The sequence below is a fragment of the Mesocricetus auratus genome, unplaced genomic scaffold (genome assembly GCF_017639785.1).
Source record: "Mesocricetus auratus isolate SY011 unplaced genomic scaffold, BCM_Maur_2.0 Super-Scaffold_100676, whole genome shotgun sequence".
Classification (NCBI taxonomy): Eukaryota; Metazoa; Chordata; class Mammalia; order Rodentia; family Cricetidae; genus Mesocricetus; species Mesocricetus auratus.
The window spans coordinates 178,188,965-178,201,130 of record NW_024429266.1 but is presented as its reverse complement, the minus strand read 5'-3'; the positions used below and the strand labels follow the sequence as shown (position 1 = coordinate 178,201,130).

The 12,166-nt window shown below is 53.1% G+C and overlaps 1 protein-coding gene across 3 annotated transcripts in view; it reads right to left on the bottom strand.

Moving 5' to 3' along the window:
• Window positions 1-218: 218 nt before the first annotated feature.
• The window catches only part of Rasgef1a (RasGEF domain family member 1A), a 79,778-nt gene continuing 67,830 nt past the window's right edge, over window positions 219-12,166 (bottom strand). For all 3 annotated transcript variants that reach the window (XM_040737663.1, XM_013110488.3, XM_013110490.3), the window contains exons 2-13: window positions 10,916-11,119; window positions 8,478-8,600; window positions 6,864-7,001; window positions 5,900-6,121; window positions 5,475-5,549; window positions 4,988-5,080; window positions 4,471-4,573; window positions 4,314-4,393; window positions 3,309-3,500; window positions 2,374-2,497; window positions 2,077-2,149; window positions 219-1,891 (exon numbers count right to left, since the gene is read on the bottom strand). In XM_040737663.1, the coding sequence (XP_040593597.1) occupies window positions 1,867-1,891; window positions 2,077-2,149; window positions 2,374-2,497; window positions 3,309-3,500; window positions 4,314-4,393; window positions 4,471-4,573; window positions 4,988-5,080; window positions 5,475-5,549; window positions 5,900-6,121; window positions 6,864-7,001; window positions 8,478-8,600; window positions 10,916-11,113 (1,446 nt within the window). In that variant the 5' untranslated portion in view covers window positions 11,114-11,119 and the 3' untranslated portion in view covers window positions 219-1,866. The remainder of the gene's footprint in view (window positions 1,892-2,076; window positions 2,150-2,373; window positions 2,498-3,308; window positions 3,501-4,313; window positions 4,394-4,470; window positions 4,574-4,987; window positions 5,081-5,474; window positions 5,550-5,899; window positions 6,122-6,863; window positions 7,002-8,477; window positions 8,601-10,915; window positions 11,120-12,166) is intronic.

Sequence of the window (12,166 nt, the reverse complement as noted above, 5' to 3'; positions counted from 1 at the left end):
CCTTGGGCATGTTCTTGGAGAAAAGCAGGACTTCAACACTTGTCCTGTACATCCTTTTCTGATCTCACATGAATCACCTGAAAATCCATTTGTCACAATGGATTCAGCTGCTAAAAATCTTTCTGGAGTCCCCCAATTGCAAGCCTATAGAAGGTCCCTGCAGTACCCCCACCCCACCCCAACTCCAGGCCCCTTAGCACACAGACACAGGCAAGGGAGAAGAGCAACATGTTCTTTTATTGATGCAAGTACATCCAGTCACACCACAACTGACATCCTGCATATGGTACAGCTTTTTATACTCAGAGATCAGCTCCAAATACCAAAACATCAAATGAAGGGTGTATCAAATTGGGGCAATGAAATAGCAATGTAGACACTTTCTCGAGAAGGTACTAGAACCGGTGACCCCTGAAGCACACGTGGACTGAGGCTCTTAACACATGTACAGAAAATGTTCTAACATTATATTCCAAATATATATTCTCAAGTGTCCGGCCTTTATCTCAAAGACATAAACAAATCAATATGTACTATCAATATACAATCTGTACTAGCTAGAAGGTCTGAAAAGTGCAAACACACTGTGACAATACAGTGTAACTACTCGGCTCCCCAAGGCTGAGGGTGGCCACCTAGCTCACCTCCCTATGGCCTGACTGGCCATCTCCAGGCTGTCCTCAGGACCTCTGGGAATGGGACTGATCATTCCACATTGGGCTTCTTGACAAGCAACTCCCACCCAAGCCAAGCAAATCAGTGTAGACATCTCCAGCTGTGTGAGGGACAGAGCCATCCCACCCATCATCAGTAAGACCCAGGGTTCAGGCCAGGAAATCAGACATGAAAGATGAACCACACTCCCCTGTTTGGATCAGAAATACATCACTCCCTGTTGGACAGTTTGATCTCCAGCGTGGGGGGCTCCCTGGCTAACTGAGTTTCAGGTTACCCATGGGGGCCCTCATGCCAGAGGGAAGGGAGGCTGCCTGCTTGCCACTCACCCATTCCGCTCTTCTTCCCTTTGTACACCAGCTTCAGATGCCACCCGCCGTCACTGCGGCACCACGGCTCAGGTGCGGCCCAGAAGACCGACAATGCCCTCCCTATACTGTCTTAGATGTTTCCCTCTTCTAAAACACAATTGAAGAACAGTTTGCCAAACATATTCTCATAGAAAATATGTTGTCAGGCATCCCCTTGCCCCTCCCAACCCCATAAATCCCTGATAAAGGAAAATGAAAATGTAAACTTTGGAAAGCCCGTATGTAAAGGTTCCTTTCCACAAGTGTGCGCACAAGACCTCCTGACCACTCCAGCCCTTCCTGTGGGAACCTGGTGGCCCAGGCTGCTGAGGGTGGGCTCCTTGCGGCACAGGACAGAGCTGGCTGCAGCTCCAACAATGGAACAGGAAGACTGGACCCCCAGTACCCTCTAAGGCACTAACCCCAACATCAGAGACACTGGCTGGAGAGGCGTCCGAGCAGGCAGGGCTCACATTGGTTTTGGTTGGGTTATTTTAAATATTTTTCATAGGATGTTAATCATCAAAAGTAGAAAATAAAAATCTACATTTCATTAGAATAAGATGTTACCATGGTTACCATCTCCCATGATACTCTTTCCCACCCCTCCCCAAAACAGGGCCCTGCCCTGTTTAAAATAAATAACAACAACCAAAAAAAAAAAAAAAAACTTCTTAAGTGCCATAGGCTGATGCATGGAATAATTACCATTTTCTTTTTCATAAAAGTTATATACAAAATGGGCCCCAACCAGTGAGGCCTCCTCCTCTCGCATTCTGTGTCTGTCACCATTTGAGCTTGGTTCACTTGTTGTTTCCCCCGGCATCTCCAGGCTGCATCCTTAGGCTCTGTTAAGGAGAGTGGTCCTGCGGATGGACAGAGGGGGCTGCATCAGGCTCCCTGAGCAGGCAGAGGGTGCCCACATCTCTGTGAGAAGAAAGCCCAAGTGCAGCCCAGTCTTCTGCATCCTACCAAACCGTCCAATGGGAAGGCTGGCTCTGATCTTGCCACACCCACCTTCTCCCTCCAGGATGTACCTGGCATGTCCTACCTGAGCGCCTTCCAGCTGTCCTTCTCCATGTGGTTCTCAGGCCCTTCGCTTTCAAAGGAGGCGATGAAGAGAGCTGAGGAGTGGAAAGCCCTCTGAGCCAGCATCCCCACAGGTGGGTTATAACAAGCTACCCCCCTCCAGGGTCACAGTGAGGCCCAGGAAAAGAGGACTAGGAACTCTAACTGGACCCTCACTGTCTCGTAGGGCCACCTTAAGAGGTCAATAGGCCTGGGTGGGTATGAGAATAATTTCTGTGCTCCCAGGGAGGCGGGTATGCTATCAAAGAGATACTCCTACCTTCCTCGCTGTAGATGGGTGCCGTGAGCAGGTAACTCTGAATCTTCTTGTCCTTCTCAAAGGGACACTCTACCTGTGTCCATGTCATAAACTCATGGATCTGTCTGGAAATTTCCCAAAATTTCTGAAGGGACAAAAACACCAACAGGATGTTCTATATAGCCCCTGAATGAACTTAAAGCCAACTATCAGAGCCAGAGATGTGACTCCTATGTCTGTCTCTTGCTTTTGTTATTAGTTCCGGCAGGAAGAAGATGGCAGTGCCAGCCTGACTGACATCATGGCAGCTTGTACAGCTTCAGAGATTGCAGACATCCCTGAGACCACTCTGCACAGACAATCAGGCTACAGCAGAGCCTATGCCTCTCCTGCATGGAGACCTAGAAGGCTCCAAACACACCCAGCACAGAGGTACCAGCAGGACAAGCTACTGTCTTCCTTACCATGGCATCGGTATGAGTGCACAGGACCCAAGTGCCCTACTTAACGTACCTTACACTTCCCCAGGTGCCTCTGTTCTGCTCCCCACCCTTGTCCACGTACCCTCAGCCCACCAGGCTGGTTCCCCACTCTCTCTGGAATTTTGCTCAAGTCCTTTATCTAAATCCCTCTTCACCCCCAAGTCCCTAAGGATGGCTGCTCCTCTCCTCCTTAGTGGAGTCAGGTACCAGGATCCTGGATAAATACAGGCCCTGTGGCAACAAGTTACGTGATCTGCTGCCCCCCCCACCGGGAAGACAGGAGCTACTCCTCACACCTTAAGGCTGAAGAGCAGCCTTGACCCACCTGGCACATCCAGCCCTGAAGGACCTTCTAGACCTCAGGCAAGGCCTGGACACCAGCCCCTGCTACAAAGCCACTGTCTGGTAGCTGTAGTAGCACAGGAAGGCTCTGCCTGCCCCACCCATGCTGGGACCTCAAGGGGCTGGGCTCACTTTGAAGTTAATATGCCCATTGGGCAGGTGGTTGGTGTGGATTTTGTGCAGAAAGTAGATGTCCTTCACAAAGAGGTTGAACACAGGGATGACAATCTTCTCACGACTGCTGTTGGCTGTCTGGGACCTCTGTGTCGCCCCCTGCAGGGCTGTACGGTAGTTGCAGAAGTTGCTGGAGGGGTCCATGTGATGCTGCCGGCACAGGGAAAACAGATTGAGTCTCTCAAACCTGTGCAGGCTGCCCCTCTGTAGAGTATGAGACAAGCGGAGGAGGCATGGTCCTGGGAGCCAGGAGTCATGCGGTAGAGCGGCCAGAGGCCCTCAGCCCGCCAGGCCTTGGATGGCTACACAGGAGTGTCACAACCCCGCGTGCCCAGCTGGTTCCTGCCGTTAGAGCAGTGTTTCCCAATCTGCGGGTCACAATCATTATAGGGAACTAAATGACCCTTCCACAGGGTTGCATAAGACCATCAAAAAATACAGACATTTACATTACAATTCATAACAGTAGCAAAATTACAGTTATGAAGTAGCAACGGGAATAATTTAATGGTTGGGGGTCACCGCAGCACGAGGAACTGTACTGAAGGTCGCAGCCTTAGGAAGGTTCATCCCCACTGCTTTAAAGTCTTTGCTCCCCAACACAAATGGACACCACTCAGCCCTCGCCGCCCCACAAGGCACAAGGACGGGGGCTTTCTAAACACCAAGTAGTCTGTGACCAAATCCACCCGTGGAGAGCTTCAGGTGGCTTGTCTGCCAGCCTCTGGGGACCCAGATGGCCCAGAGTCAGGAGAGGCTGACTACTCAGTGGCCAGTGTCACTTGGTTCAAACTCTATCACTCTCTGGTGCTCACTTTAGGTTTTGACTCCACCCAAAGCAATGAGGCCAAGGAGAGTTCAAGTGCCCACCCGCACCAAGGCCAGTCCCAGGAAAGATGTCACCCCCTGCTGCTGAGGACCCTCTGGACAACACAGCATGAGAGAGGGATGAGATGCCAGTACCTCCAAGACATCAAACTTGGCTGTCTTGACTTTGGACCAGGTTTTCTTCAGCCGCGCCACTGGACTGAGGTTCATGCCAGCTGGAGGGACAGTGGGCAGAGGTCAGGGCACGGAGAAGCAGGTGACACAAGCGAGCCCCCTGTACCTGGACACTTACATATGATGGCCATCATGGAGTTGAAGTTCCCGATGTTGAAGCACTCTCGGGCCACGTCAATGAAGAACTCCAGCATGCGGGTCCGGTGTTTCTTCTTTACCACCTGGGAACAGCGAGTCTGCATCGGTGTGGAGCCACCAAGGGACCACTGGGCAGAGATGCGGGGACTGCATCGGACTTAGCTGTCCCAGACTTAAGGCTGCATCTCCAGAGGCTAGATCTATGTCTTAGCACTGCTTCATCCTCATCCACAAAAGGAATGAAGTCACCTGCCTCAAAGGCTGAGGAAGATGAAACCCACTCTAATTGGCTTAGTAGTTCTGGGTACAGGCAGAACACTCCAGGGATTGGGTCATTTTTGTTGTGTAAAAGAATCACTGTTGTGTATGTGTTTCTGCTGGAAGGGGCAGGCTGAGGTCCTGACCCTGGGCACCATGTGCATTCTAGGGCAGGAGTCAGCCTTGCAGAGACGGTGGGAGGGGCCATCTTACCCAGCTCTGCTACAGTAGAGACTTACCCGGCACACCTCTGTGGCCACCAGCATACTCAAGCAGTTGAACCAGTTGTCATAGGCCTCTAGACTGTAGGTCTTAGTCATGTCTCCTCGGCACTGGGGGGACAAAGCATGTCACAGGGAGCCCTGGGGACATGGCCTGGACAAGTCAGTCACTTTGGCTGGTGACGTCTCAAGGCCAAGGCATGACCTGGACCGTGCCTGCATACTCCTTAGCTGTTCTGACAGGTTGACCCACCAGTCCAATGACACGCTGCTCTGTAGTCATCACTAGTCCCCATGACAAATCCCTGGGAGGCCACAGCCACACCTACTGGGTGGCATGATTCAGTAGGCAAAGTGCATACCACATACTAAGTGAGACCTACACCCAACCTGTGTGTGTGTGTGTGTGTGTGTGTGTGTGTGTGTGTGTGTGTGTGGCGGGGATGCAGGTGCAGGCTTAGCTAGGCCAACCACCAGCCATGGTTCCCAGAGTGTGCCCACTCACCCTGTGATTGTCCAAGGAGTCCATGTGGCTGATGATCTGCATCAGGTCCTCAGGGCGGATGCTGTTGACCCTCTCCTTCAGCAGGAGACACCAAGGAGAGGGGTCAGAGCTTCAAGGGAGTGTGAAAGAGACCACAGGACAGAAACTATCTCCTCGCAGGCCTCTCTTGTATCCTGGGGCCACCACAGGCCAGTGTTACTGTCTCCTCCCCCCACCCCCATACAAGGATGCCACATTCTTACAGACCCAACACCAGGCATAGAAATACCCATTACTCTAGTGGATATACAGCTAGACTATGGCGGTAGTATCACAGCCCAGACTGACCAGCAGGGAGGTGTCCTTGCAGCACCCAGTGGCTTAGCAATGCAAGTGTGGCCCAGCCCCATGCTATACCATGCAGCAGAACATGCAGCAGCACTGACCAGTTCAACGTGGGTCAGCTGCTGGGCCAGCACCAAGGGGTCACTGCACACACCCAGGATGTCTTTCTGGGCGGCTGGTGGCTTGGCCTTAAGGATAGGCCCTTTGTCCACAACCGGTGACCGGAGCTTCTCTCGAAGCTCTTGGAGCTGGCTTCGGGCAGCCAGGGACAGCAGCAAGCTTTGTATCATTTGGGCAATGGCTTTCTTCACTGTGCCGTTCTCCTGTGGGGGTGAGGGCTTCATCAAGGTGCTGAAGGGCACTGGCAGCATGGCCACCGCCAACACCACCACTTCCACCACAGAGAGCCTCATCTCACTTCAAGGGTTGTCTGACGTCATCCTCCTAACAAAGTCTGCATATGCCTTAGACCCTTGGTGACAATGTGGGCTACAGAGTGACTCCCAGGGACTTAGTGGGCTGTCCTGCTAGGGGAGAGGCAGAAGATAGGGCTAGGGCTTGGTTTGTGGCTCTGAAAGCAATTTTCCCAGAGGTTGCCCGCACAGCTGTTGCTCCCTGCCTCCATAGCCGGAGGAACCCAGGAGGGTTTTGTCCCTAAGTGGGGTGTCCTAGGCTCACTGACTTCTCTGGAGTCTCTCCCCAGGTTTCTCTACCCAGCAAACAGATGCTGCTAAGCAAGGGGTTCTCCATCTGGGGGAGAGGCCATACAACTCCTCAGCTCTGTCTCTACCAAGGCCAAGACACATCTGGGAGCCAGGAAGAGCAGACCGGTTCCTATAACTGCTCATAGATTCCCACCCAGGCATGAGGGTGCTGAAGGACAGGGAGCCAGACAGCTGTGGGATAATGCGGCTCCATCTAGCCTATTGCTGGCCTGCTAAGCTATTGTCTGAGGGTGCTACCCTCTCGGAGGCCACAGGGATATGAGGATACTCCTGTACAAGCTGCCCCGCCACCACCAAAAATACCCAAGAAGCCTGGCAAAGGGCCAAGGGAGGACCTCACCTCATCACACTGAGTGACACGGTGTGCGATGGCCTTCAGCTCAGCCATGGCCTTTTCATCCTGGAAGTCGTAAGGGAAGGCCTCTGTCCACTCCTTCAACAGCTGCACAATCTTGGTGGAGAAGGACTTCAGCTTGGCCTGGGGCAGCGAGGGATAGGTAAGACTCCCAAGTCAGAGGGAACCATGGGTGGCAATGGTACAAGTTACACTTTGCCCTAGGGTCATGCCCCTCCCCAAGGCCTGTGCTGGGCACAAAGCCCCTGTGTGCATCCAAGGCTTTGCCAGAGCTATACTACAATATGTGGCTCTCATTCGTTTCTTATTTCTCTGAAGTGGGCCTTCTCACTTAAATTAACCTTAAAACACACATACACGCACGCACACACGCACACGCACGCACCACTACCATGACAGAAAAGTAGTTCTACTTGCTATAGCTCAACATTACCCCCCCCAAAAAAAACCCACTGCACACAACTAAGAAGAATCACATTAGATATAAAACTGTTCTGCCCCTCTTTCCCAAAGTACTGGGAGGAGGTTCAGCCCTGAGGAGGAAGCCAAGGGGGACACTACATCCAACACTGAGCTGGGCAGAGGGTGGTGCTGGTGTGCTGGACAAGGCTGTTTCATCTGTTCAAAATGCCTGTGTAACCTCTGCCCCAAGGAGGAGACCAGAGAGTGCCCACACAGGCCAAAGCCCCCTGGCACTGTCATGGCTACTCCCAGGCCTTGTTGCTTATCATCATCACTTCCCAAAACAAGCCACGGTATTGGCTTCAAGACCCCTATTGCTATTAGGCCTCATTCTCCTCAGACCCAGCCTGCAGGCCCATGAGGCTTTACCCAGCTCATCCTGGCCTGGTACTGTTGTGGACACTGGTCCAGCAGATATTCTAGGCTGGACTTACCAGGCTGTCAACTCTGACAAGACTGGCAGGGTGTACAGGGTATTCATGGGCTCCCTCCACAAACCTCCAGTAGGAGAGGGCCGGGCCACAGAGCATGAATCAGGCTTGTCTCTGCTGCAGACCTGCCAGCTCCTGCACAATTGCACCACCCTTTCTGCTATACCAGACCCTGAATGGGCCCAGGCACCAGGGCGTCAGAGTGACGGTGGCTTCCTAATCAATGGCTCAATCCAGAAGGTCCAAAGAGTCCTATTGAAACTACTGCATGCTCCCATGGAGTCCTATTGTGATACTGCATGCTCCCATGGAGTCCTATTGAAACTACTGCATGCTCCCATGTGGGCAGTTGCTATCCTGAGGACACAGCCACTTGATGGCAGTGACTAAGACCCCTCTGATGTTTTCCCTATAAGACCTCATTTCATAGAACCGGGCACTGACCAGGAGGCCAGCTGTCTATGGAGCCCACCCCAGAAGGGTGTGAGCACTGTATCAGCCATTAGTCCCAGCAGCTTAGAGAGGTGCTTAGTTCTAGGTTACACCTTTGGGCATGAGGGGCCATTCCTCAGGGCTGCAGCAGGACCACGCTGCTCTGCCCACACTGGGCCTCCAGGCTGGCCCATACCGTGCCCCGCCCACTGTCTCTATCTGCTGCCTCTCCCCAGGCTAGGAGACAAAGGGTCATCATCCTTCAGTGGCTTACCTTCTCAGGCCCGGCCTCTAGCTGTTGCCTCTGCTCCACGCAGATCTGCCCTACTCGAGCCAGGAGGTCATGAGGGGGCATGAAGACTCGAGAACTCAGGAGAAACGTGAAGATGTATGTCCTCTGAAGGAAGCAGGGGTGAGTGATGATCAGACGGCTTCCACACGTATGCACAGTTGCACTTGGCCTGGCTTCTCCCAGGCCATCTCCCCATGCCTTTGCTCACATGGTTTCCTTTATCTTGAACAACCCTGTCTTTTCTACTGCTGTGTGTATACACCTAGGAGACTCAGCTCTGCTGGAATTCTCCACCACCCTCTGTCCCGCCCCATGAGAGGGGTCCTCCAGGTTCATGATGTCTGGGCTAAGCCAGATTGAAAGGTCTGGGTGACACAGCCTGTGGCCAATGGTTCTCATAGCTTATGTCCCATGGGTCAGTTGCTACAGGATCTTCATAGGCTCCTTCCTGCCTATGGACAGGTGGGTTGGGATCCTCTGTGGGACTCTACCCTACTTGGACCTTGGTCCATCCCCATTTGACGGCTGTAGGCTGGGCTGCATAGGTCCTTAGGCCCCAACTCCAAGCCCATAAGATGTGAGTTTACCTGCTCTAGCCCGAGGTCAGCAGGGCATACATGTAGCCTGAAGCAGTACATGCTCAGGCCATGGAAGGATGCAAGGCTACTAGAGGTAGCTCTTGCTGGGACCATGGGTGTTACTCCGACCCTGCAAACTTCTTGTGACTGCCCAGGCATCCCACCCAACAGGTGAGACTCTCAGGTTCCAGCTTACAAGCAGATGACTCAGACATGTAAGGAAAGCATATTATGGTCACACCAGGGCCTCCTAGCCATCTCCAAGGAGTGGGGAACTGCTGGTGTGTTTTCAGGGTATGTGTGTGTTCAGCATGTACCTGGAGACAGAAGATCAGATCTAAAGAGGAGCTAATGCACCGTGGGACTTCCCCCTCTGCTTCCTGACCTGCTACCCACTTCCTGGGAACGGTAGGGTGGGCATCCCAGGGCGCGGTGTCCTGAGAATGGGGTAATAGTGTGCTGAGATCCTCTGTGATAGCACATGTGGGGATCTTCCCTTGGTTTGGTGCAAGATCATGGCTCCATAGCAGAGACAGGGTTGAGGGACTGTGGCCCTGCCCTGGGTTTCTTCAGGACCTAGAATTCTTCCTCCCAGCTCTGTCCTGGTCCCTCAGCAGCAATTTCTGTACCACCAGCACCACCATCAGCCCTAACTAGTCTCTGACAGGGTTTCCAAGACAGATGGAAGGAAGGACAGGGAAAATTTGCACAGAGCCCAGGGAGGATGGAGATGGCCTTGCAGGTGGAGAAGTCAAGCTGGCCCAAGCACTGCCCTTCAGAGGCAACTAGAGGGGCTGGAGTGATCTCTCAGCAGTTAAGAGCATTGGCTGCTCTTCCAGAGGACCCGGGTTCAATTTCCAGCAACCACATGGTAGCTTGTAATTGTCTCGAACTCCAGTACCAGGAGTTACAGACACACACTCAGGTAAACTATCCACATATGTAAACATTTTTAAATAGGTAGCTTTGTATAGTGGCGCATGCCTTTAATCCTGGCACTCAGGAGGTAGAAGCAGATAGATCTCTGTGGATTTGAGGCCAGTCTGGTCTACAGAGTGAGTTCCAGGATAGCCAGACCCACATACTGAGACTCTGTCTCAAAAGACCAAAAACAAAGAACAGCAACAAAAATACCAAAAGAAAAAAGAGGCAGTGAGGGAACAGCCATCCCACCTACCCTGTGTCTAACCACCAGGAACCTGATGTCTGCCCTGGAACAGACAGACAGGGGCTGCTGAGATGGATGGGGCTGCTCAGCTGGGACTAGCCTGCAGAGCCCCTCTTGCTAAGAGATGTCAACCATCGGGGGTGGAAGGAAAGTAAACATGATGAGATACTGTCTTCTCTGTTCCCAGAATGCCCGATGTCACCTCAAAATGGTGAGGAAGAAGGCTTTGAACTATTGATGAGCAGGGAAAGGGCTTTGGCGTTCACATGCCTCAGAGAAGGGTGGGTCTTCTTCCTTTAGAACTCATGTTTTGGCTCAGGGATGGGCTCTAGGAAGTAGTCTGGGCTAACAGGTCACATGACCCCCATGCTGACCTTGTCCTTCAAACTCTCTTCTCCCGGGGTTGGCCCTTTGTATGTCTCTGTCTCCTATGTGTCCTCCCTTATTTTCCCCTGCTTGGGGGGCAGCAGGGAAGCCAGGACTCTCATTGCAGAGTAGGTGATGTAGGTCCGGGAGGCAGGTTTAGTCCTGCTGCCCATCCATCCCCTGCTGCCCTCTCCAACTCTACAGCCCCATCTGGGCCTCCCTCTCCTCCCAGCAGCAGCCTTCCTTGGAGCCCAGGGTACCCCTCCCTGTCACTTGCCACTCGGCTCCCCCAGATCCAAGCTACTCACATCGGGATAATAGTCCACCGTTGGAACCAGGTGCTCCATCAGGGCCTCCAAGGATCCAGAAGTCAGGCGTCCATCTTGGAAAATGAGGTCCCTGGAGCCGCTGCTGGCCCCGCCTCCTCTGTCCCCCATGCCGGGCTGCACCTGCCTGTTACAGTTGGGCCCGAGGATGCTGGAGAAGACCACGGATGTCTGGGGCATAGCTTCCTGGGAAGGAGGAACAAGGGTGAGAGCTGTTTTAGGTGGGTGGCAGCCTGTGCACATCTACCGAGTCTATGTGCATGCAAGGCAGACTGGAAGCCCCCAGGAGAGGTTGTTGGGCCGCTTGGCGATCCCCCAGGCACTGCAGCTGTGAAGAGAATTTCTTTAACACCTCCCTTGTGCACACCAGATCTCACTCCAGGGACCCTGACTCAGTGTAGATTCCCTGTGTCCTAATCATGGGCCTCCTGAGGTTATATCTAGGAGGAGACGAAACTCTAGAGCAAGTACAGGGAGCCTGTGGTCAAAACAGCCTGAGTGACGTAGTGTGAATGATGGGTGTAGACTGACTGTTGGTCATTAGCTGTGCAACTCCTGAGGTAACCAAGGAGTATCCTTAGGGCAGCAGATGTCAACTCCTGAGGCTGATGCGTGTGGGGGTTAATGGATTGGTAGGGACAGTGGTCTAGGACTGGGCTAATTCGTGTGTGCTGCAGGGCCAGGGTACCACGTACTGCCGTGCAGCTGTGAGAGGGGGAATCTCCTCTGAGAGGGGAGCTAAGGGACAGGGCAAGAGAGGCCCTGGGGAGCTAATTGTCTGGTTTTGCTGGAACACTAGGAGGGCTTGTCTGGTCAAGCAGCAGCAGAGAGGAGGGGAATGGAACTGACCTTGGATATTGCAAAGAACTGCCAAGCCTGAGCCTCTTACCACCATAACACAGAGCAACAGACAGGGTCTGGGGCAGCATCTGTAACTTGCTTTTGGACGTGTGAAATCAGACACTGAAGCAGGCAGGGCAGCATCCTGGTGAGAGTGCTGTGTCCTAGGACTGCTTACTGTGGATGGCCGGCCTTACGAGCTTCCCTACCCACATGCAGCTAAGTCTCTGCTGAGGCAATGGCAAATCTCCCAGCTGCCCATGTCCACTAGATGGCGCTATCCATAGTGCTAGCCTCTTCTCCCATTCCTGGGGAGCAGGTGGGCGCAAGGCACTGGCAGCTGCGGGCAGACTGAGGAACCAGACCATCCAACCATAATGGAAACAACAGGCA